The 23,837-nt window shown below is 40.2% G+C and overlaps 1 protein-coding gene across 2 annotated transcripts; it reads right to left on the bottom strand.

The window, feature by feature from the left end:
- Window positions 1–3,168: 3,168 nt before the first annotated feature.
- On the bottom strand, window positions 3,169–23,720 carry LOC141783146 (CD109 antigen-like). Of its 2 annotated transcripts, XM_074660218.1 has the most exons (32): window positions 22,405–23,720; window positions 21,537–21,688; window positions 21,418–21,446; window positions 21,078–21,311; window positions 20,846–20,968; window positions 20,710–20,749; window positions 19,720–19,801; window positions 19,521–19,626; window positions 19,278–19,374; window positions 19,081–19,190; window positions 18,795–18,986; window positions 18,446–18,550; window positions 18,256–18,318; window positions 17,268–17,438; window positions 17,026–17,178; window positions 16,235–16,304; window positions 15,974–16,058; window positions 15,698–15,815; window positions 14,567–14,680; window positions 14,146–14,364; window positions 13,883–14,024; window positions 12,138–12,314; window positions 11,917–11,998; window positions 11,546–11,777; window positions 11,258–11,429; window positions 9,712–9,902; window positions 9,425–9,580; window positions 9,206–9,271; window positions 7,870–8,009; window positions 7,187–7,343; window positions 5,408–5,510; window positions 3,169–5,247 (listed from the first exon to the last, which is right to left on the bottom strand). In XM_074660218.1, exons 1-32 carry the CDS (start codon window positions 22,482–22,484, stop codon window positions 5,048–5,050), a joined length of 4,161 nt encoding a protein of 1,386 aa, XP_074516319.1. In that variant the 5' UTR covers window positions 22,485–23,720; the 3' UTR covers window positions 3,169–5,047. The 2 variants fall into 2 exon arrangements, with proteins under 2 accessions (XP_074516319.1, XP_074516320.1); XM_074660219.1 differs by lacking the exons at window positions 20,710–20,749; window positions 20,846–20,968; window positions 21,078–21,311; ... (1 more) ...; window positions 21,537–21,688; window positions 22,405–23,720 and adding an exon at window positions 19,903–20,001.
- Between the last annotated feature and the right edge of the window lie 117 nt (window positions 23,721–23,837).

The raw sequence follows: 23,837 nt of genomic DNA, 5'->3' as shown, positions 1-23,837 counted from the left end.
TTCCTAACCACATTATCTTTTACACTGAATAACTGCAGTCATTGTCATTACTGAGTAGTAGTAAAGCAAGCAGGGTGCTACACTTAAATATATTCAGCGCTGTCATCTGACTTTTCCTCTTTGATGAGTGTGTTTTAGAGATGTTCCGATCCCATTTTTTCCTTCCCGATACCAATTCTGATACCTGAACTTGCGGTATTGGCCGATGCCGAGTACAGATCTGATACCATCGGGATAAAAAAAAAGTACAGTAATTATTATTATTAGTAGTTATTACACGGCTTTGTTGAATACTCATTTCTGATTGGTCTTTTATTCCTTTATAGTAGACCGTTGCTATGTACAACAGACTGTTGCTATGGGCGCAGTTTTGATGTCGGACTCTGGTGGACCATTTTTGTGTCAAATGATTGATTTCTTAACTAAGTAGCCGTGTAAAAAGCAGGATAATGTACAGCTAGCGGGTCATTGTTGTAAAACAAACCCCGACAGGGAGATGCCGCACCCCGACGCATAGCGCGGACCTGTCGGAGTTTATTTCACAACAATGACCTGCTAGCTGTACATTATCCTTTACTTAACAGCTGTTTACTATTGACCATAAATGGATGTCATATGATTACTATCTTTGTTGTATGGCCTGGCTCTGGTTAAACCCTTTGTAAAACATGAAGAAATACATACAGATAATGAATGCAATATAACTTGGCAACACTAGTGCCCCCCTTGCAACGGAAGCCTTGCACACTGCACATATCGCCATTTACTTGTTGCATTTTCCACTGCGAAATGTAGCCAAATGGCTGACATTTTACCCGCTCTGACTAGTTACCATTGCACTGTTGTTGTTTGCTATCGTCACAAACTACCTGCAATCAGTTCTTCTTCGATGCTCTAAAACAGTAGTTGCCAGTGGCAGCCATGATTCATCCAGGGCGACAGCACAGTGAAGGCTACTGTTTTGGAGCGGCGAAGAAGAATTGATTTCGGTGCATAGACTGGTATACTCGCTGATAACCAATCCCAAATTTGGGGCAGTATAGGATGCACATCCGATACTGGTAACAACTCTAATGTGTTTGATGAAATCTGTTCAACACGAGACAGATTTTTCTCAGTTATGGAATACATCTCCTTTTTGAAGATTCATCTGCAACACCTGCTGTCAATGTGAATTGCTTATTTGGGCAAAACACGCACACTCCATCTTGCCTTCTGTCACAGCGAGTCCAACGACAATATTGCATGTTTCTCTAATGGCTCCCACCAGGAGACGAAGCACATAAATAATCATCTCCTTCACTTTGTTTACTCCCATCTGCATCTCCTCGGCGACAGGCACGTTGCCAACATTATTCCTCTCACGGCCACATTGACGTGAGTGAATATTAATAAATGTCATCAGACTCAATGGATCTGATTTATGAGTTTAGACCTCAGTGTCGTTCCGGGCATGATATGACCCAACCCCAAGCTTCAGGAACGTCTGCAGAAATAGAGAAGTGGTTCGTGCCAAAGCTTCACTTTGGGAGATATTACATTTTGTTCTTTTCATTCTCATGTTGATCTTCACGATTAGATGACAAAGTGGTGAAAGATAGATGCTCTGTAAAAACGTACATAAATGTCCTTTTCTTGCTCTCTCCCTTTTGGCTTATCTTCAACTCTTAATGCTTTCACTGCACTTAACTGAGCTCTCTGTCACGACATTAGGTAGTTGTCCACCCTCTGACATAGTTAATGCATGACATCATGACAAGCGTATGCCCTCTGACTGATGTCTGTTTTTGTATTCTGACCCACAAACAGGGCCCTGGTTAGCAAGGGTCATTTGTCATGACCTTTATGTGTGGGTGACGTTATCCCACATGAATACATTCACACCAGAAACACAGCACAGTTACATTAAACAACACAATTATTTACAGAGAATTTGGTTCTCAGACAACATACAAGACACAACGGACCTTTCTTAATTATTCCGTACATCACACAAACTCTGGTAAAATACATCCAAACTTTGCTGGATTCTTTGTGGTGTGAATATTATCCTTGACATCACATCCACTTGTTGTATTTAAAGGGGAACACCACCCAAATTAATATGTTATTTCTATGGCTTTGGAAAGCTCAATCAATATCTGTGAACATGAGCTCCTCTCTCTCTCAAAGCCAGAAACCAGAGAAGTAAGTGTCAAACTTGTGATGTCACGGGGTATAAAGTCTGGAGCTGCCGTTTAGACAACGAGAGACTGATTTTATGGACCAACGAAATGTTTTTCTTTTTTTATGCCCAAATGAGCTTTATGTTCTCAGTTGTGAAACAGAAAATATACCCATATAATCAGAACAATCCCCATAGATGCTCTCAGTGTCATCTATAACACTGCTCCCATTCATTGTCTGTGGAGCGGTTCCACATTTTATACCCAATGACATCACAAGTTTGAGTTTAAGCACTCTAGTTTTTGGATTTAGGAGAAGGTTGTTCATGTTTACTACAATTTTTTTGGACTATCTTAGACCATAGGAATAACATGTATGAATTTTGAAAATGGGTGTATTTCCCCTTTAATAGCAGCTGCAAAGTTATCATTAAATCACAGACATAAGTGTGCAGGCCAAAAGTATTTCCTGTTTGTGATGGATATCAGTTTATGAGGGCTTGAGATCTCACCTAAGCTTTGGAACTGTTGCTATTATGATAGCAAGCCTGCCATCTAGTGTTAGTGAGGCTGGTACTGCGACTTCTCAGGGTTTTGTGAAACAAAGCACCAGGAAATTGCCAAGAGAAACATTAAAAACAGTCTACATTTCTATAGAAACTGTATGGAATAGCTTTATTTCTGTTTTTGGGTAACTGTAGCAGTGTAGTATGTGTATGAGGTAATGTCTTATAACAGGAACATATATGTGAGTATAGAGTGTCTAGCAGGGAGAATGAGCACAAGACAGTGTGGTCACATATGGTGAAAATTTTAGATATCCCATCATATTTACAGTAATCACTGTGTTTACTAAATGTGGAGGTTTCTTGTCTTTGCTGTAATTCTGTAGGTTTTCTCAGGTCACAGTAATTTGGTCAACTGACTTTACTGAAGCGTTCACTCCATTTTAAAGTTGGAAATTAAAAAAAGGCAAAGGAAGCAACTTTGGGAGATCTTCTCGTAAGTTGTGACTATTTATTAGATTCAAATGCAGCCAAACGTTAAGGGTTTAAATGTGTACAAGTTTTTTTTCTGAAGTACTTATTTGTGTAACAACTCAGATTCTCAACTTCATTCCATGTCTGTGAACAAAAAGCTTTATTGCCCCTTGAGGGAAGTTGCTTTGCCCACTGAGCCTTATAAAACATCTTACACATAAAAAACAGACATGTATTGCCATTAAAACACAAAACATCAGGACAGCATGTATTTGTTTAATAAAAAAAAAAAAGCCTATTCGAACAAACCTCCTATCACTGGAGAAGACTAAACTTCGCTATTGTTGTTCCCACCAAAATAAAATGCTGTCAGTCATTGATTATTGATCATGTTTATGGTGTACAAAATTAAATATGCCATGGACTTAGAAATAACATTCATGTGTTCATGATACGTCAGCGACGTCAAACCTGATTACGCTCCGGTGATGACTTACATGTGTGAGTTCTCTCTGCAGGTCAGTCTGCATTCCTTTGGCTCAGAGTTTTGTGACAAGGCAGAGGTAGAATTTATCTCACTCCAAAAAATCTTAAAGGGGACATATCATGAAAAACTCTTTTTATTTACTGCTTGTGTGCACATACATTTTGGTCTCTTGAGTGGCTACCAACCCACAAACTGTGAAATAAGACAACCCAGTCAGTTGTTTGTGGCCTGCTTAGATCAGAAATCATGTGACTGAACAAGCCATTCAGATTCGCTGCCCTTCCTATGTCACATGCAGGCTCATTAGAATGTATTAGTGTTGTCTAAAAAAATCAAATTATCGATGCATGTCGATACTGAATATTTGAAATGGTTTCAATCCTCATTATCAGCAGTATCGATACACAGGTACAGGCTGCTCTTTCTGCTCGCTCTTGACATGCACAAACTGCTATTTATCATTTATCAAAAATCTTTATGCCCCCAATGTTGTGTAAACTTTTCCCTGCGGTATCGAAAAGTGATATTTTTCAAGGTATTGTATTGTTTGTATAGCTAAAAATCCCAGTGTTGTGACAACAAGCCAATCAGAGCAGACGGGGTTTTTTCAGGAGGGGGTCTTAAAGAGACAGGCGCTAAAACGGAGTGTTTCAGACAGAGGGTGAATACAGGTATATTCAGAGGGACAGTACGACAAAAATAATGTTTTTTTTTTAACATTAAAGCATGTAAACTTGTTCTAGTAGAAACCCAAAATACAAGTATAAACCTAGAAATGAGCATGATATGTCCCCTTTAAAGGGCATTTTCCTCCTTGGTGCCATATTTACACCCAAACTCAGTGAGGTCTGGTTCACTCAAGCAGGACTATTATACATCAACACAAGTCAAAATGTAGAATACAAATCATATTTTAGTCTTCATATGTCTTCAGGCAGCTTAACATGCCTGTATTTTCTTCAGAGGTGGTGACAACAGGACACATGGGGTACATTTTAATTTGTTCTGCTGCCAATTGTACATGAGTTCTTGATCAGACTTTTTATTCCAGTCAACACATGGAATCATACAGAGGTTTCATGTGTTTCTAAGTAGAAAAATTATTTTGTTTTCTAATGTATTTTTTTTGTATTGAACCAAAAAATATCGTAGAACATAAATGAAATTTGACTGATAGGTTTCCAACACATTCATTTCTCATTCAGTCTGTCAAAAAAATAATACAAAACACATCGTAAACAGTAGAAGGCATTTAGCAAAAGAGCAGCATGCAAACAGGCCTCTAAATATTAAAATCACAAGAAATAATAACTTGTATAAAAAATATTTAAATTGCATCCAGTGTATATCAATGTGTGTATGTGCTAAAATTATATCATTACGCCTAATTATATCTTAGCTCTAATTCAATCTTATTAGACTACAATAAAAAAAACAGTAACTCCGAGAAATAGGTAAATTAAGCTGCAGGTGGCGCTGCTCATCGAGTTATCTAACAGTGAGGATACCACAACAGTGATTCCTGGCTTGCAGTCATCACAGTTTTCACCACAGAAGTAGCAGGAGTACATGTTGCGCAGATCATCTGAGTTGTATGTTTTTCTTGCTTTTCTCGCTGTAAAATGTGAAAAATAATCATATGATATTATGACAATCCGTACATGACGCAGTTAATATCACTGTAAAATCATACTGGCCAGTATGTTTAGTGTTCTTAACTTTTGCCAGTCTAACACAAGATAAAGCTGACTTTAATGAACTGAAACTGTACTCACTAGGTTCATAGTAGTCGCAAAGGTGCCCCACGGCATCCTGTACATGGGCCACTTTATAATCTCTGATGATTGGAAGTCCGATGCAAACCTCTGATTTGTTAAGCTGCATATGGGACCAGAAAAGCGGATGATGACATGTGGTAAAACACAATATAATGTTTACTTAACTTATTCTTTCATATCTTGTGAATATGTACAAGTAGCTGACAAAGGGAATACATTTTTTCTTTGAATTCAAAAAGCTTGTGGTGGGAGGAGAGAAGCCAGTGAGAAGTTCAAGAAAACCTCCTTTTGTTTGTCAGCTTGACCTAGCTACAGTGAGATAACTACTGTGATGATATCACATACTGACACTGATATCCTGTAGCTAGACTGCCTTTTTCAGTCAGCAACAAGGGTACTACACTACAATAGCCCTCATGTTTTTCTTCCCCTTTTACACATTAAATTGTACTTGTAACAAGAAAACTGTGGTTCTTTGCAGACTCTAACTGGAGCTACCACTGTGGATACAGAGGTCATGTTCTCAGTACCTTTCCTGGGATTGTGGGTAAAGCTGTTAAACGTGTTGACTACCCCTGGACTGAGGACACGATCAAAAATGCTTTTCCCCTGATAATGCTACACTGCGAACAACAAATCCATATTGAAATCAACAGGAAGAGAGTTAGTAACATTACCTGTTAGAAGACGGTGGGCAGCACGGCCCTGCTTGGCTAAATAACGGAGCTACTAACGTTAACGGCGGTGCCATTACATCACATTATGAGGCGTTTCGAGCTGTGCTCGGTAAAAATGACGATTGGGCGAAGGTAAATTACAACGTTATCATGATGTGTTCAAATGGAATCTCGTAAAATTAAGTTTTTGGCGAGAAACTTGAATAAATCCAAGTTGTTTGAAGGAGATGTTTTCACAGCAATCTAAAATAGATATTAGAGAGGGAATTGTGACCTGTTTAACTTTCTAACACTAGCTCTAAGCAGCTTATGATACATCATTAAAACTACTAATGCCAAGATGTTTTTTAATCTAAGCAAATATTTAAATAATCATTTGAAATGTGTGTTTTTATGCTAATAACCACTATAGATGACAATAGCAAAAATACAGTACAGTAGTGTGTACAGGACTGAAAAAAGATCATTTCAGACCCTGACCACACATAATGTAGCTGTAAGCATCTAGTGACTTGTATGCTCGTAATTTCTCGCCGGTGTAACATTACACTCTAGGTTTCTCCACCAAATACATGTATATATATTGAGCCACTGAATATTGGGCCTCTTGCTAATGTCTTCTACCCACTCACTGATAGCACAAGGATCTGGAAAGTCAATTTGTTTAGGTTGCATTTGCGATCTTTGGTGGTTAATGCCCTTGCATAGCTTGACAAGCTATTGCACTCCGCCGTTATTCCGTTGCCAAAAGACATGCACACACTTACGTACGTCATCATTGTTTGCAAACTGTAAAAGGGTAAATTGGTTATGATGGCTAATTCTGATACTTCTTTACTCAACTTTCATGCAATACATGAATAAAATTGAAGTAAAACTAAAGTATTTAGTAATCCCCCACCAGAATTATATTCTTGGCAGTGTGGTGAAGGCTTTGAAACATCATTTAAACCATCATATTGGGAAATTAAAAAGATCTGATTTGGGCTAGTCAAAAATATCTTCAGCCCTGGTTCTTGGGCTCCACCCAATATGGTTGTTCTAGTTGTGGTTTGACAAAATAACTTTTCGTCCCTGACCATGAAATGACGACACTTACTGAATCTAGGTAGAGGCTGACTTTCTCTGGCAGTATCTCCACCTTTTTGATGAGACCTGTTGGGGCAGCAGCTGCAGGAGAGAGACTGAAACCACTGAGCATGCCCACCTCCAGTAGAACCATGCCCGTATGAGATATCACCTGATTGTCCTTTAACCTGGAGAGGACAAACGGAAGACACACACAATTTTAGTTCCTTGTTTTGTAGGATATTTGACATGCATGACAACGTAAATAAAAAAATATGGATGATGTCAGAAATAGGGCTGCACAATGTTAAGAACATATCTCATTGTGATTATTTTGACTGATATTGCAATTGCTATATGATTTGCGATATTCGAGGGAATGATATTTTTTTTTACATTATTCTCATTTTCAGTGAAAAACATGTTAGAATGATTATGGTATGATATTTGCAGGATCTGTACCAAACAAAGATGGTCTTTGTGATGGCAAGGACATCTCTGCAGTAGGCCATATTTAATTTAAAATGGTATTTTGACACACATTCAGCCTTTAACAAATATTGTGCCTTCTGCAATTTGAAAACTGCAGTAGGCCATATTGCAATTTTGATAAAAATTTGTAGTAATTGTGCAGCCCTAGTCAGAAATACAGGCATATTTTACAACAAAAAAACTTAACTTGACATACAGGTCTATCTGTATTGTAGTACTTACTTCATGCATATAGAGACCAGCATGTGATCGTAGTCTCCTTCGTCAACAACGTCAATCTCTAGTGAGAAAGCCTCCTCGTCTTTGGCGTGCTGGAGGTTCTGTGAAAAAGCTTTGCTCTCCAGGTTGTAAAAGACATTCATCTGGATGGATTCATGGAGATGTTTAAAAATGTAAAAACCAGGATTTAGTGGGGAAGAGTTAAAGTTTACTGTGCTGCCAGACACCACAGCAAGAGATTATATGAGTCTGTAATGTAGGTGATTAAGTTCAACTTCCTCAAGGTCACAAAAACAGTATCTGTTCTAGAAATCTCTCCTTTCCATAAAGCAAAAATGGAATAAAGATTGGATCTCTGTATTTGTTTCAACATTAAAGTATTGAATCACGGAAGGTTAAAAACAGGATATTGGGAGGACGGGGTTTGGAAAAAGAAGACAACAGGTTGTAATGTTGAACATAGTGAAAAGATTAACCTTTCACCAAAGTCCTCGTCTGAGTGATTTAATCTGGAGATGCTAAACACAGACAGGACTTCAAGCTATAGTATGTGTTCCAGATGTTAATTGCTGGCAGGCCATTATCATGCCACATTTGTATTTCGCTGTTTTGGGTTTAGCATTTACAATGCAGTATATTGTGCTGGGTGAATCTACCACGCACAGCTGCCGTGTTCAATTTATTCTGGTCATGCTCCAGTTGTTAGACCGTTCTTTATGTTGACTTGAATATGTTAGCAGTATGAAAGCATTCTTGCATTGTGGTGGGTTGTTTGGAGTTGTGGTGTTACATTTTCCTTAAACATTGGATAGGTTTACCAAGCACAGACATCCGTCCGAAAAAATACACACGGAAATTTACAAAAACTCATTTCGTGGGTTCTTATGAATGATCGCACATCTCTGCGTGCGTGCAGGGGGAAAGAATATTCGGACGGACCTCGATTTCAGTGGATTTCCGCCTGCGGAAATATATGTTAGACCAATGAAATCCTGTCTTCCAACCGATGTCATAAAAATATCGCTGTTATTCTGCATAATAATTAGTAGCTGATATGCACTTGCTAAAGTTATATGTTGGTCACAGAACAGGGCTAGCCACAACAGCTAGCGTTAGCATCACATTTGGGGTCCGGTTAGTTTTGAGTAGTTAACGTTAGCCCCTTAGACGATCTCTGTCTGGATAGGTTTTTGTTGTGTTGAGTGGAAACTCATCGGGCCTCATTGACGAAAATGGAACACGGCAACACAAATAATCAAATCTGTAGTTTACAGTGAATAAATGTGATGGAATGAATGTACAGCACAGACAAAGAACAACAGTAATATTGTATAACTACCTGAAATATTGCAAATCCTCGTCCCTCCATGTATATATTTAGGTTTATATCTTTGTCGGCATCAATCTAAGAAAAAAAAATTCAAAGTAGGGAAATAAAGAAACTCCAGGATGACAATAGTATAGTGACGTGGTACAGTAAATACAGCATCATCTAAAATACCCAATATATCAAGCATGCAACAAGCATGGTCCAAGCATTCCAACCCAGGTCTATTACCTCTTGGCTCTGATACGTCAGATAGGTGGTGGAGTTGATGGCAAATAGTGACACAAACGAAGATGCTGGGTCAGATATGCTGAGTCTGACATCGATGGCGTTGGCACCACTGAAGGCAGCGTAATAAGCCAAAGCCTGGAGGGCAACTACTGTGTCCTGAGGAAGAAAAAGGGTAACAGGTTTAAATACCTGCATCTGGGTTATATCGCATTATGTATCATTTAGTGCAGGATATTTTTGCAATATGTTATAGTTGAGGAACAAAAGCAGGTGTAGTGTCACCTCACCTGTGTTGTCCCATAGCCTCCTAGATGGTTCCTCTGCCTGCTCAACCATTTCATGAGTTCAATGCCCTCCACCAAGCTGCCACGCTTAAAAAAAGCCAGTAGCACGTAAGAGGCCATCTCGATCTGTGCTGAGCGCGGCTGCCAGTCATGTGACTCCAGGCCAGCTGAGGATCTCCACATCATGACTCCATCTTTGGAACAAAATCACAATGTACGGAATCAGATTAATTGTGCTGCACAATTAAAAAAAAAAAAAAAAAAAACTTCCATGAATGTCATTAGGGATCAAATCACACACACACACAAGCGCCGAAACATTTATTTTTTTTTGCTGCTGCTCTTGTTCGACTTTTAGAATAATCTACAGTAAAATTTAAGACCCATAATATGGAGGACGGAACTTGGCAAAAATAAAAATAAATTAATAAATAAATAAATGACTCAATAAATAAATAGATAAATAAATGTCATTAAATTTAGCAAAAATAATATTAACAATAAATGTAGCCATTACTTAATTGATCGAATGGGACATAAAATGATAATTCTGTTTTAATTTGCTTCTTTATTTATTTATCTTTGAATTAATTCACTTATTTATTTACTCTTCTGTTTAATTTTCCCTTTTATTTACTGATGTATTTTCATTTTATTCATTTTAAATGTATTCATTATTTTATATTTATTTGTAGATGTGTGTATTTATTTATTTATTTCAGCACTTATTTCGCCAAACATATTTATATCTGTATTCTTTTCTTTATGCATTTCTTTTTACATTTCTTTATGCATTTTTTGCCTCATTATGCAAATGAGGGGGGCTGTGTAACACAAGAGTCAATTTTTTTTAGTAATTTTGTAATCGCTTTACAACCAAAAAAGTTCTAGCACTTGACCAGATGGTGGCACAATAGAGTAACTACCTACAAATTGCCCAAAGACATAGGATCCATAAGTCCTTTTTAATAGTAGCAGCCTGTAAAATGATGATTCGTCTTTCTGGGTAGCTAAAGAAACATGTTTTACATTTAGGCTTGTATTTGTTTAGTCGTTGGTTGTAGAAAACATTTGTAAACTCCTCTCTGACTTCTTGCCATCCCCAAACGTGGCATGCAACATCTCCTTACATTGATGATCGAAAGAAACCCTTGTTTTTTTAGCCACAATAAATAGGGCCAATCAATATTGAGTTGTGGCACATACAGTATTTGGCCAAAGCAACTGTAAATTGCAAAGTTTAATTTGAAGTTTGACATAATGGTTTCTTCACCATTTAACAACAGGGTTCCAAATTTCTGGTAAGTTCACATTACAGCGGTGCTAAAAGTAATTATCAAATATTTGTAACTCCAAGATAGTTTTCAGTCCAACATCTAATAAATCCAAATGGAACAAAACCTGGCCGGAATATGTCCCTAGTGGCAGTCTCATAGGATGTAATGCACCCGTCTCTGGTATCAACAACAATAACAAGACAAAGAAGACAAGAAAGTACAAATGTGGCTTTTGCACATTCCTGAAGATAAAATAAACTTTACTAAATTACCTCTGTAGTCAGCTCTCCTAGTGAGCTCAGTCAGGGCAATGCCAGCCACAGGACTATTAGCCAGAGCTAAAGCATAGGCCACCAGACACAGGCTGTAGTTACTGACCACTCCACTGGACACTTTGTCCTCCAGGTACGTCTGGGCCAAGGACACATTCCTTGAGTATGTTTCCTTCACACAGAGGAACCAGACAAAAGATCAGTACTAATATGACATACACTAAAGTTTGTAAGAAAATCCCATTTTATAACTTCCTCTACTGAAATACACAAAGTCCCGTAACTCACCATGTAGTTCTCGTCCTCCAGCAGTGCCATCAGCACATAGGCAGTGAGTGCCACCGGACCATTATCCAGTCCTCCCTGCATCTCCGTGTGGATCAACCTGCCCACCTCTCTGAACTCTCCCTGGGGCCCCTGGTGTTCCAAGAGCCAAGTCACAGCCCTAGACAGGACACTCTGTTCTATCTGCATGTATGGCTGAGCCTGGAGGAAGCACCTTAGCACGAAGGCTGTCAACCTGGGACCCCAGAGAGGAGAGGGAGCATTAATGGCAGAGAAATTAAAGCATTTTCTACCCTCTAAACTACAAGAAATTGACTTAATACTACTCTTTTTTTTGCTGCAACAAGTGTATAACCATTACACTGGTGACCTACCATGTGCTACCAGAGGGGTCGCTGGCTCCGAAAGCACTGAATGAACCATCATCTTGTTGGTAGGACAGTTGTCTCTGATATCCTTACAGCAGAAAATAGAACAAATTTGCAACTTAATCCGATAAAGCATCGCTCAAAAGATGTCCTATAGATTAACCCATAGATTATATTGTATACAGTACATTTACTGTAAGTCAGTGACTCATGTAAATGCTGCTTACCTTCCATCATGTAGCCCAGAGCCCTGCTCCTGATCTCTTTATGGTCCTGGGCGGACTTGTCCAGGTACTGGATGACATAAATACTTGGAGCAAAGTGGATCATGTTCTGCTCGCCACAACCAAGAGGCAACTGAACCAGCGAATCCAAGTTGCTGATGGACAAGGCCAAGATATCACCTGTGTAAAGCAATACAGGAGGGAAGGAGGAGGAATTTGACTGTTACTCAACATGTTCATGAATAGGTTTCAGATTGGACGGACCTAAAGGGGGACAGAAAGTGTCTGCACTGTGAATCATTATAACTTTTCCCACCTTTACCATACTGCTATTGCGAAATCTTAAAGTTACAAGTTATGGAAGAATGGAGAATAAACAGTGGGCAATCTCAGGGTCTGAAAAGTGAAGCCAATGCCGAAGTGCCTTACGCCAAATTCACACCAGGCAGCGGCAAAGTGCAGCTCTATGCAATAAGTAAATTTTTCTGTGACCTGGAGGCGTATTCATGTGTTTAAGGTGGGAAGAAATGATTTTGTAACATAGGTCAACATGTAACAGGAGTCACAGGATCTGTTTACTGATTGGTTGCGGGTCCTCTCTGGTCGCACTTCGCCGCTAAAAGTTCAACTTTTACCATTTTTTGTGTGGCTGCACTTCACCGCAAAATCAAACGGCCGCAGCTCGCTGAGCTCGGGAGCAGCCGCTGCAGATTTTCATAGATATTGCATGGCTCTAGTGTGAATTTGGTGTTAAACTACACACCAAATTCACACTAGAGCAGCTTTCTAATAGCCAGCAGCGGGCGACTCCTCTGGTTGCAAAAAGAAGTCTGATTGTATAGAAGTCTATGAGAAAATGAGCCTACTTCTCACTTGATTTATTACTTCAGTAAACATTGTAAACATGAGTTTATGGTCTCAATCGCTAGTTTCAAGTCTTCATCAATACCGCATAATGTTCCTTTAGTAAATTATGGTCCCATTTAGAGTCAAATAGACGATATAGCAGGGTATGATTTAGGGTGTGGCTACCTTGTGATTGACAGGTCGCTACCACGGCGTTGTCCGGTCTGGGAGTTGTCCATTTCACAGTGTGTTTTCAGTTCATGAAAGTTAATCCTAACCTATTTAGCCACCTAAAAATTTCTTATTCAGCGTTCGGTTGCGCTCCACCCTCTCGTGTCACTTCTGGTTGCAAAAAAACAAGACGGCGACGGCCAGAAACCAAGATGGCGATGGTCAAAATGCCGAACTCAAGGCATCAAAACGGCAATCCACAAACCAATTGGTGACGTCACGCTGACTACGTCTATGAGAAGAAACTAAAAAACGCCATCACAAGCAGAAGGCTAAACTCAAGCTACACATTTTCTTGATGTTTAATAAAGCTCACTATCACAACAAGTACAGAAACCACAAATTTGGCTCCAACTAAGGAAAATACTGAGGTTTGCCTTTCCACCATGACGAATGCCCAACATCCCTCAACCTGAATGGAGCCAAGCCAAACAGCCCGGCAGCTGTTCAGAATCTGCCAGCCATAAACATTCCTGTTTGATGTCCATCTTTCCCATTTTTCAACATTCAGTACCTAAATGATTTCAGGACGTATACCAAAGCTCACCATCTATACACAAAGGACAATGCGGGCACATATTACACATGCCTAATTGACCAAAAGTAAACATGAAGATCACTCGGATGGAACTGCCACTGGCACAAGAGGGAGGACAAAATCGTAGACGTACCAACCAATGCCACATGGGCCCGCTGGCTGCCCGGAACCACATCTGGTGGAAAGGCGAAGGAGACGGATCTGGAACTGTTGGGTTTCGCTGGTTCCATCTCCAGGAACATAGTCTCTGAGAAGGACTGTTCAACTCCCTCAGGCTTCATAAACATGGAAGTTATTTATAGGATTAACCGTATGCCACGTAGCACATTGTATTTCTGAATGCATTTTTGTTTCTACTGGGACATCAGATGCATATGTGTTTCCATCATACCACACCTTCACAAGCGCTCTCCAAACAAGGCTGTCTGAGGCCTCCGCAGATACGGCGTCCACAGATATTTCCATCTGGCCCAGAGCCACAGGCCTTATAGGGAACAGCGCTGAAGCAGACGCATGGCTCCCTAAGATTAGCTTTTGGGCATTTACCACCAAGACATCCCCTTTGCGAGCCAAAACAAACTCAAAGGCCTCACTCTGTGCTAGCAGCACCATGACCTGTGGAGAGAAACATCCTTTAAAACAAAGAATGGAACATTTTCTGTGTGCCATAAATGACATATTATTGGAATATACTAATAAATCATCAGTTAGGTATTTTGTTGCAATTGTATCTAAAGGGTAAAGTAATACTTTACAGGTCAGGTGATTTACCAGTCCTGTTTTAGCCAGAATATTCCACTAATGCAGTCCTTCGTACCTCTATGTCGTGCTCTAAATGGTTGATGACGTTCAACTCCAGCACTATCTCCTCTCCTCTGATGAGGTATGATGGGACATCCAGAGACAAGGAAAAATCTTTGGACACGGGCAGCTGTGAATGAGAGAACATAAACCAATTCAAAAGCAACTTGGGCTCACATTGTTAGCAGTGGATATTAAAAGTTAGGGAACAGGGCTCCTACCAGTACGGCTGCATTTTTTGTTTACAAGACAGTATAGGAAGTGGGAAAAGAGATTTCAAGCTTTAGAGTTTCTCATACCCTTTTTCCACCAAAATTAGTGTGCATATGCAGGTTATTTAAACACGGGAAAACCCGCTAAAAATAGACAATAGACTCCTTTCCCATTGCAAGTAGACGAGTATGCCTCTTTTTTCCCCTGGTGTGTCACATTCAACGTCATGGACGCGCCGGCCGGCATCAGAAGCAGGATTAGTAAACAGTGAAAATGCTGCGATGATTACTTTTTTATACCTCTTACTTTTACTTTCTTACTTTTCAGTCTCTCTTTCAAACTCTCAAACCAGAATTGGTGATTGTTGGAACAGTGGAAAGACTAACAAAGACGGTTTGATGAGTTTTCTTTTGTTTCTGTTGAGTTTGAATGAAGTGTGTTTCGATGATCAGCCAGGTAAAATTACTGTTGTCTGATTGGAGGCTTTTAGGAGAGCATACTTGATTTTAATTGTCCAAAACCCTGTTGATTTTATTTATTATATATTCACTTCAACGCGTGTCAAATAGCGACACATCAGAAAAGGGGGGAAAATTTGCGTGTCCACCCGGGTGTCATGTTTCTATCACTACCGATAAATACCCGTAACTACTGCAATCATTTGTCCCGGGAACGAATGCTGATTGTAACCTTTCCCACTGAAGGCAAAAGCCAGATGTTAGTGGGTGTGAGTGTTTTTTTTGTCCAGTGGGAAAGTGTCTTCAGTGTGATACCAAGAGGAAGGACTGAAAATCAAATGCAAAAATCACTTCTCATGAAGCACAACATGCACTTTGCAAAAGCAAATAACAAGATTTGTGGGAAATATAAAACCCCAAATTTGAGAAACATCACTGATATATAGAGTCACATACTGTAGTGAGTATTTAGTTACCTTTTGTGGCACAGGAGTGAAGCCCAAACCCAGGTTGTCTGACATCACCAGTGCAACAGCTCTCAAAGACGTAACGCCATCTGGCACTGTTATTTCCCCACTTGTCCATGTTTTATCACTGATAGAAATGACAGAAAAAAGCACAACACAGAATTTATTTCGCAGCTTTCATCCTAAAAATGAGTATGCAGTGAAGCGTGCTTATATATTTCACAAAATTGATCACTCATTTGAATCTGCTGCCCATTTCCAGCATATGCACCTCTCAGCACTCACCTAACATTAGTGTCAAACCACAGCAAGGATTCAGTGTCGTCCATCCAAAGGCTCCAGTACTTCTCTACCGTTAGGGCATCTGCTTCTGAAAACCCCAAAGAAGAGAGAGGAACTGTACAAATATCTGAAGAATGAAGATTAAATCCAGTAGTATGGAAATAGTGGGACCAACCCAATATGCAAAATGGCCACTAGAGGGACTCCAAATACACGCTATAATAAAAAGATCACACTGATTCAGTGTGTTATTTATAATCATACCATATTTAGGTCCATCAGGCTTGTTTTTCTTATATAGTCTGGTATTGGTCAGCATCCCAATATTACATTCCTGTGGTGTGAAAGACACAAAAAGAAGATGATAACAATATAGTTATTATAGTAGCTGCTAAAATTACAGCGATACTGAGTTTTTTTTGGATGTAAACCAGCATGAAAGCCTGTACTGAGAGGTCCACTATCAGATCATTAGTGTAACAGCCAGTGAAATATAGGTCAGGTCTCTGCAGGTGATGTAAGGTGTAAAACACTCTCAACTCTGTAGATGCCCGAGGAGATCTTTAAAATGGTCTTTTCTACCAGACACAATACACGGCGCCGGTGCTTTGGAGATGAGAGAAGGTCATCTTAAGACGGCCCGCTGTGGTGAAGCTTTGTTTCCTCCCATCTTGCACCCATCAGTAACCCTCAGGTCCTGCAACCAACACACTAGAGTTACCAGCTCTTAGAAAGAGCAGAGTCATCTCCTAACAAAGCAGACAGATAGGTTACATCCAGACTAACCGGTTTAGTGGTCACACACTGAATGCCCATACAGTATCTAACTGGGAAAAGTGTGACCAGGAAGTATTTACAACAGATTAAGGAGACTGTGAAGCCTTATAATTGAACTTTGAAATGGACAAAAGAGAACTGACTGATAGTATCTAAACAGGTGACTTTCTGAAGGAGGTTCACAGGAGTTTAAGTTTCAGAGATGATATTTGTCTCTTTGGTGTGAAGATATAAACTTTTAAACCTTTAGGCTGTGGCAAAGTAGGGGGTTGTCATACCTGCTCCTCTTTCAAGCCGTGGTCAGCCTGCGGAGCGTCATCATGCGCCCCCATTACCACGATTCCCACCTGGGATTTCGGTTCTATTACAGTCACGGTGAGCGATACTTGCTCACCTGGCTGGGCTTTGTCAGCGCTCCAACTAAGAGACACCTGAGGAAAGAAAACACACAACAATCACAGGCACGTCCGGGGAGAATCATGCACCTTTTAGAATAATATGATAGAAAAAATTAAAGTACATAGTTGTGTTGGTTGATGGATATGTGCGCTGTGTCACTGGCGACCTCTCCGTCAGAAAGGATGCTGTAGACCGTGACACAGGCCTCGGGGGACCAGGACAATGTTGGGGTCAGAGTAAAAGATGGGGACGTTTTTGTCCCAGCTGCCACCACTTGACCTCTAGAGCTCACCTGGAAGTACAGCAATAAAAGTATTTGTTCTTTACATTTAACCACAAACTTCTGCTAATATTTTATTGATCTCTACATTTGCATTCTATCTAGCAGGTAGCCCTCTGCATTTAGCATAAAAAAATATGCTCAAATCACAACATGGCAAACTCAAGCTCTACAGACAACAACAGCTGTCAGTGTGCTGTGATTATCATAAAGTGGGCATGTCTGTAAAGGGGAGACTCGTGGGTACCCATAGAACCCATTTTCATTCACATATCTTGAGGTCAGAGGTCAAGGAACCCCTTTGAAAATGGAAATGCCAGTTTTTCCTCGCCAAAATTTGGAGCGTTATTTAGCCTCCTTTGACAAGCTAATATGACATGGTTGATTCTAGTTTCATATATGATGCCAGTATCTTCACTAACTTTTAAACTGAGCCCGCTACAACCAAAAAATCGCAAGTTGCACTAATGCGTTATCGCGTTAACTTTGATAGCCCTAAAAATATGTGAATCCACAAAGTTTGTGAAAGCCTGAAACGTTGTGCTCATTTTGCTTGGGATGTGAAGTGTTTGCAATTACCACAATCAACATATGTCCATATAGCACTTAACTGAATTTAATATTCATCTTTATGATAAACCCAGGGGTTATAATTACTCTCTAAATTGATCCTCCCTCCAGTCTCAGGGCTACTTTCATTGTTAGGAAAAACTAACTAGAAATAGATCACCTTCACTGCAAACGATGAGGACACAATCATATTAAGTTATAGGTTATGTTATTTGTAGATGTATTGCATGCATTATTCAATATATTTGACCAAACATACCACAAAGTTAAGCATAGTTGGTTGAAAGGTGCCTTTCACATCTATCCGAAGAGACGATCCAATCTGGAAGTTAAACACGTTGTGTGAATTATGTCTTGGTTGCATAATTTACAACATCATTGAGGCATGTTTGCTGTATTATTTATTTTTTAATGTATCACAATGGCACCAAATATATCTTTAGAGTTACCTGTGCAGGTAGGGTGTCGATTGGGGAGATCTGAATATATGAGCCACTAGGAGAGGAGTAGTTGTTGTAGACAGTCAGAGTCTCCTCACTGGATTGGAATCTTGCCTGAATATAAACACAAGATATAGAAAATATGAACCAACATTTGAGATATCCTCAATATTTGTGTGTTGGCTGATGTTTTTTAGACGGATCTTGAGATGTTTACAGGACTTGGGGTCATTTTCTTAATAGTAAACGTGTGTAATCCTTCTGTACTGAAACTACTCATGTTACATACAACGAAACTGTCGAACACTGCTTCTCCCCGAGGACCAACATTCCAGGTACTGTAAATCAAAATACTCACCCGAATAAAAAGCATCCCTACTTGATCCTGTAATTTAAACTTAATGTGGACGTTCCCGTCCTCAGGCACTGCGAGTGTCAGAGTTGTGTTTTCGGCATTCGTCGCGGATATTCTCTGAGTGACTTCAATAACAGCAGAGTACATTCGATCCTGTGAGCGGAGTGGCTTTCTGTCATATCTAGAGATCCTTAGCTGTGGAGTAGAAGCAGGGGAAGGTAGTTAGCTCGTGGAAATAACAGTTTAAAATAGATGCCAAATAAACTGATAATAATAATAATTCTCTCACTTTTGTAGAGAAGTGTAAAGATGGCTTCAGAGTCGGTGGAAAACCGTGGAACGTAAGCTGGAATGCGTTCGCCATGCGGCGGACTTCAACTGTTTTGTTCAGTTTAAATCCTTGGGTGACAAGAGATGATGTAACAGAATGATTTGAAGATGCAACTGAGATGCTTAAACTGACATATATCTACATCTATATCTCACCTGTGGAGTTGTCGGTAACACAGGCAGCAACATGTACACGGCTGCTAATTCCTTGAAGCACATCCTTGCTGAAGAAAAACTGTGTCGACCCATAGATCTGAAAGAACGGTGGTTCCAAAGTTAGCCAGTGCCGTTTAGTGTGCAGGTAATTTAACTATAACTATGCTAGCTGAAGGCAGAGAGAGTCTACTTGTGGTGTCAGTTGTTTTTATAAATGAGCTACAGGGTCAATAAAATCCTCACGTTTTTAGTTTGTGTTAGCATGAATGGAGAGGCTGCATTGTGCGTAACGGACGCCAGAGTGACTGAGACAGTTAGTGTTCCCTGTACAGGTTGTCCACTGGGGTAACTAGAGGGGGAAAAAAAGAAAACAAAAGTATACTTACTTACTGTATATGTGCAAATGTGATATTATTGATGTGCATGAGCTAATTGAACTCACAGTGCTCTCACTGATCCTGATAGGTTATCTCCAACGAGGACCCGTGAAGGTGTCTTCAACAGCACTTCAAAGTCAGGATGCTCTGCGACAGCAGTCAGTGAAATTATGGGGATGTCAGTAATTAAGTTCACTTACAAAACAAGACTAATGCTGTGTCTCAATTTGCGTACTTCCGTACTTAACACTTGCTATTTTGAGTGCGTAAGTGCGTTCACACTGTAGGGTATGGCACAATGTAGTGCGCTCAAGTACCCGGATGTTGTACTCAAAACGCTCAAAACGTTGAGTGTGGAACGACGGACACTTCTCACCGTCAACGGTCGCCATCTTTGCTACAAAGTGGAAGGGGAGGTGGCTATCAATCTATTTCAAATTTGTGAAAACAGCGGGCAAGGAAGCCTGTACTGTAGTCAGATAAAAGCCATTATTGGGTTGATTTATCCGTATGAATTGAATTACTGCCGATACGGCGTGATGTCCATGGCTGACTATCACAAGCGGATCTACAGCCGTGTGCGATTTTAGACAATACTACCCTGTCGAAATTCACGCACTACACAATTAAGTACATAGTGTGTACAGTGTACTAAATGGAAGTGTACTAACGGAAGTATCCGATTTCAGACACAGCATAAGAGTCTACAGCCATGCTCTGTGAGCTAAATGCTAGCACACTAACATACTCAGTACATTTGCTAATTAGCACTTAACACAACGTACAGCTGACCCTGATGGGAATGTCATTAGTTTTGCAGGTATTTGGTCTTAAACCAAAGCACTGGACAAATAAGAATATTGACCTTATGGTGGCGCTAGAGGAAAAGTCAGTAGGATTCATCCTCTGGGGACCATGAATGTCTATATCAAAATTTCATGGCAATCCATCCATAGTTGTTGAGATATTTCTGTCTTGCCCGACCGACCGACAGTGCCATCCTCTGCTGGTATGGCTAAAAAAATAATATTGCAATAAACTGATAGATCTATTACCGTAATGCTCCACAACGAATGCTCTCGCATCAGTCACGCCCTGTAGGGAAGAGGATTTTAGACTTTTCTTATTCAATTCAAACAGCTACATCTTTTGCTACACGAAGGTAAAGACATTTCTATATTTCAACCCTACATTCACTGCGGTTGTGATCGCCCACTGTCCGAGAGGAGGCGTCTGGGATAAACTGAATTCCCGCAACACAATCCCCAGATTCCCTGTGGACTCCCACCTGTCGACGACGTTCCCGCTGGGATCCTGCGCGTAACAAAAGAACATCAGTCAAACTTCCCACCACCACCACAATACCCGGCTAAAAAAATCCATTCAACTCCTCTGGCTTTGTTCTGTCACACAGGAGACATACCTGTACAGAAATATCCACTCTGCCTTTGTACGGATGGTTATCCAACTGTACAGACACAATTCTGACTCTGACGGTGTCGCCCGGTAGGTAGCGTGATCTGTCGGTTTGAATGAAGGTGGAGACATTCCTGGGGCTGAAGCTGAGGGTGGTGGTGTTGGTGAAAATAAGACTGTCCTCTTTGTAGCCCCTCACCGTCAAGTTTAAGAGGGAATTCTGGCTTATAGATCCGAGAATCTGGAGCGATTATATAAGCATTTTTAGACACATATACTGTACATCCTTTCCAGAAAAACAAACATTTGAATGAAGAACGATCACAGAAGATGAAAGTCATACTCACAGGAGGGAGTGTGAGGACTCGGGTCAAACCTTAAAAACAGAATGACACTTTAGTCCTCTAAAAAGTCAAAAAGTGATTATGCAAATCAAACCTAAACCTCTGCGCAACTGCAGTGTCACCTCCTTGGAAGTCCTCTGTCTGGGCAACTTTGGTGTCGCCATGTGCCACCTCAGCCGTCACCCTGCCAGAGAAGTCAGCATGGAAGGTGACAGCCAGCAAAGTGGGTGTTCCAGCATGCAACACCTCCGGACCTGAGATCAGATACAACGTCCTAGTAGGACGAGGAGGAATGGCTTGTTATTGATTGGTGAAACAAGTCGGAGCACGAGATAAAAACTGCATTACTATAGAAATAATAATAGAAAAAGATTGTATTAACAAGTAAGAAAATATCGATACACGTGAGTATCGTGATATGTGTTGTGATACTGTATCGATTCTCCAAAACACTATGGATTTTTAAATTACCGCTTAAAAATCTGACGGCCCGCCTTCTAGAGTGAAGATACTGGCGTCATATTAAACTACAAAACCACGTTATACTAGCTTGTCGGCTAAATTGTCGAAGGAGGCTAAATGACGCTCAGAAGTTACACTCAATTTTTGCGAGGAAAAACTGGCATGGCCATTTTCAAAGGGGTCCCTTGACCTCTGACCTCAAGATATGTGAATGAAAATGGGTTCTATGGGTTCCCACGAGTCTCCCCTTTACAGACATGCCCACTTTATGATAATCACATGCAGTTTTACAAAAACCGTGCCGTTTTTTGCATGCAGTATAAACGTGTTATTTGTACCTATTCTAAAACAGTGTACAGTAATTCTGGTATGTTCTTTATACTATGACAGTTTTCCTAAAATTATATTTTAACAAATCGCAATATATCGCCTTGCTTACAGTATCGCAATATATTGAATCATAACCCCTGTATCAAGATATGTATCGTATCGTGATGCATAGCCCTACTAACAAACTACGTTTCTTACTTGGACGGGTCTTGAGTCGAACCAGGCGCAGCAGAACACACAACTCCCACACACACAACCAGAGTCCAGATCCCGTCCATGCTTCTGGTCCCCGCTTCGCCAGGCGTTCAACGTCTGCTTCAGACACCAAACTGACAGCGACCGCTTCGTGAAGTGACCTGGACCTACAGTATGTGTTACGAAACCCCACCTCCCGTCCGCCTCACACACCAGGATGCATACACATATTGTCACACATAGTCTTTGTCACACACAAAGGAGGAAGTAGTAGTGGTGGGGGGTTTCACACACTCTTAACGCCTTTGCCCAGGGGGATGCGTCTCATCTATCTATTCACGGTTTGACAACTCCCAGTCCTGTCCAAAAGCACACAGAGAGACGTTCTGGTTTATCCATACTGAGAAAAAAAACACGTCTTGAATGTGAGAATAGAACACAACGCTGCATGTAATATGTGACACAAAACCACCTGAGAGTTGAATTCTTGGAATGTTATCTGAAAGTTAAGAGGCTGTTTTTTGAATCCGCATCATTTTTTTGTACATATTTTACTACTTTATACGGCGTCCTTGGAAAAGAAATCCATGTTATTGGATGCAGTTCAGCTACAGTGTGTGGTAAACAGGTTTGACATTTTAATTATTCTGCGATAACAGAACAGTGGGGTGTTCTTGAGGCTTCGTCTTAGGAGAAAATGGTGATCAGTCACTGAAATGCAGTTAACTTTAGGGCTGCAACTAATGATTATTTTCATTGTCGATTAATCTGTTGATTATTTTCTCAATTAATCAATTAGTTGTTTGGTCTATAAAATGGTGAAAAATGTCAATCAGTGTTTCCCAAAGCCCAAGATGACGTACTCTAATGTCTTGTTTCATCCACAACTCAAAGATATTCAGTTTACTGTCATAGAGGAGTAAAGAAACCAAAAAATATACACATTTAAGAAGCTGGAATCAGAGAATTGTGACTTTTTTCCTTCAAAAATGACTCAAACCAATTAATCATTGCAGCTCTGGTTAACTTTGTTCCAACATAAGCTACTAGTCTTCGTTTTAAACTGAAAAAATGCATGTCATATATTGTATCTTTGTTTTGGCACTGTTATGCAAGTGTGATGCAGAAACAGAGGTTACACAAAGAGTTTGCAGTAAAAATAGCAGCAGAGAGGAGATAAGCTGACATTGTGGGATCATGTTTTAACCTCTAAGCAGTAATTAAAATTTCCACCAAGGAACATGATGACACAGGCACAATGAAAGCCTGCATTGACTCTTCTTTACCAGCAGGAGGCAGTAAAGTCAAGGCTAACCCATCACTTTAGAGCTGAGCTTCTTCCCAGAAGAGATGGGAATACTTTACTTGGCTGTGTTCAGTCTTGTCATTGTAGTACGTGCTGAATGCACTCAAAGGTTTTTCTGGAAGTCACTGGG

Source organism: Sebastes fasciatus, chromosome 15, assembly GCF_043250625.1.
Source record: "Sebastes fasciatus isolate fSebFas1 chromosome 15, fSebFas1.pri, whole genome shotgun sequence".
Taxonomy (NCBI): domain Eukaryota; kingdom Metazoa; phylum Chordata; class Actinopteri; order Perciformes; family Sebastidae; genus Sebastes; species Sebastes fasciatus.
Note: the sequence above shows the minus strand (reverse complement) of the source record. Positions and strands in the feature narration are given on the sequence as shown.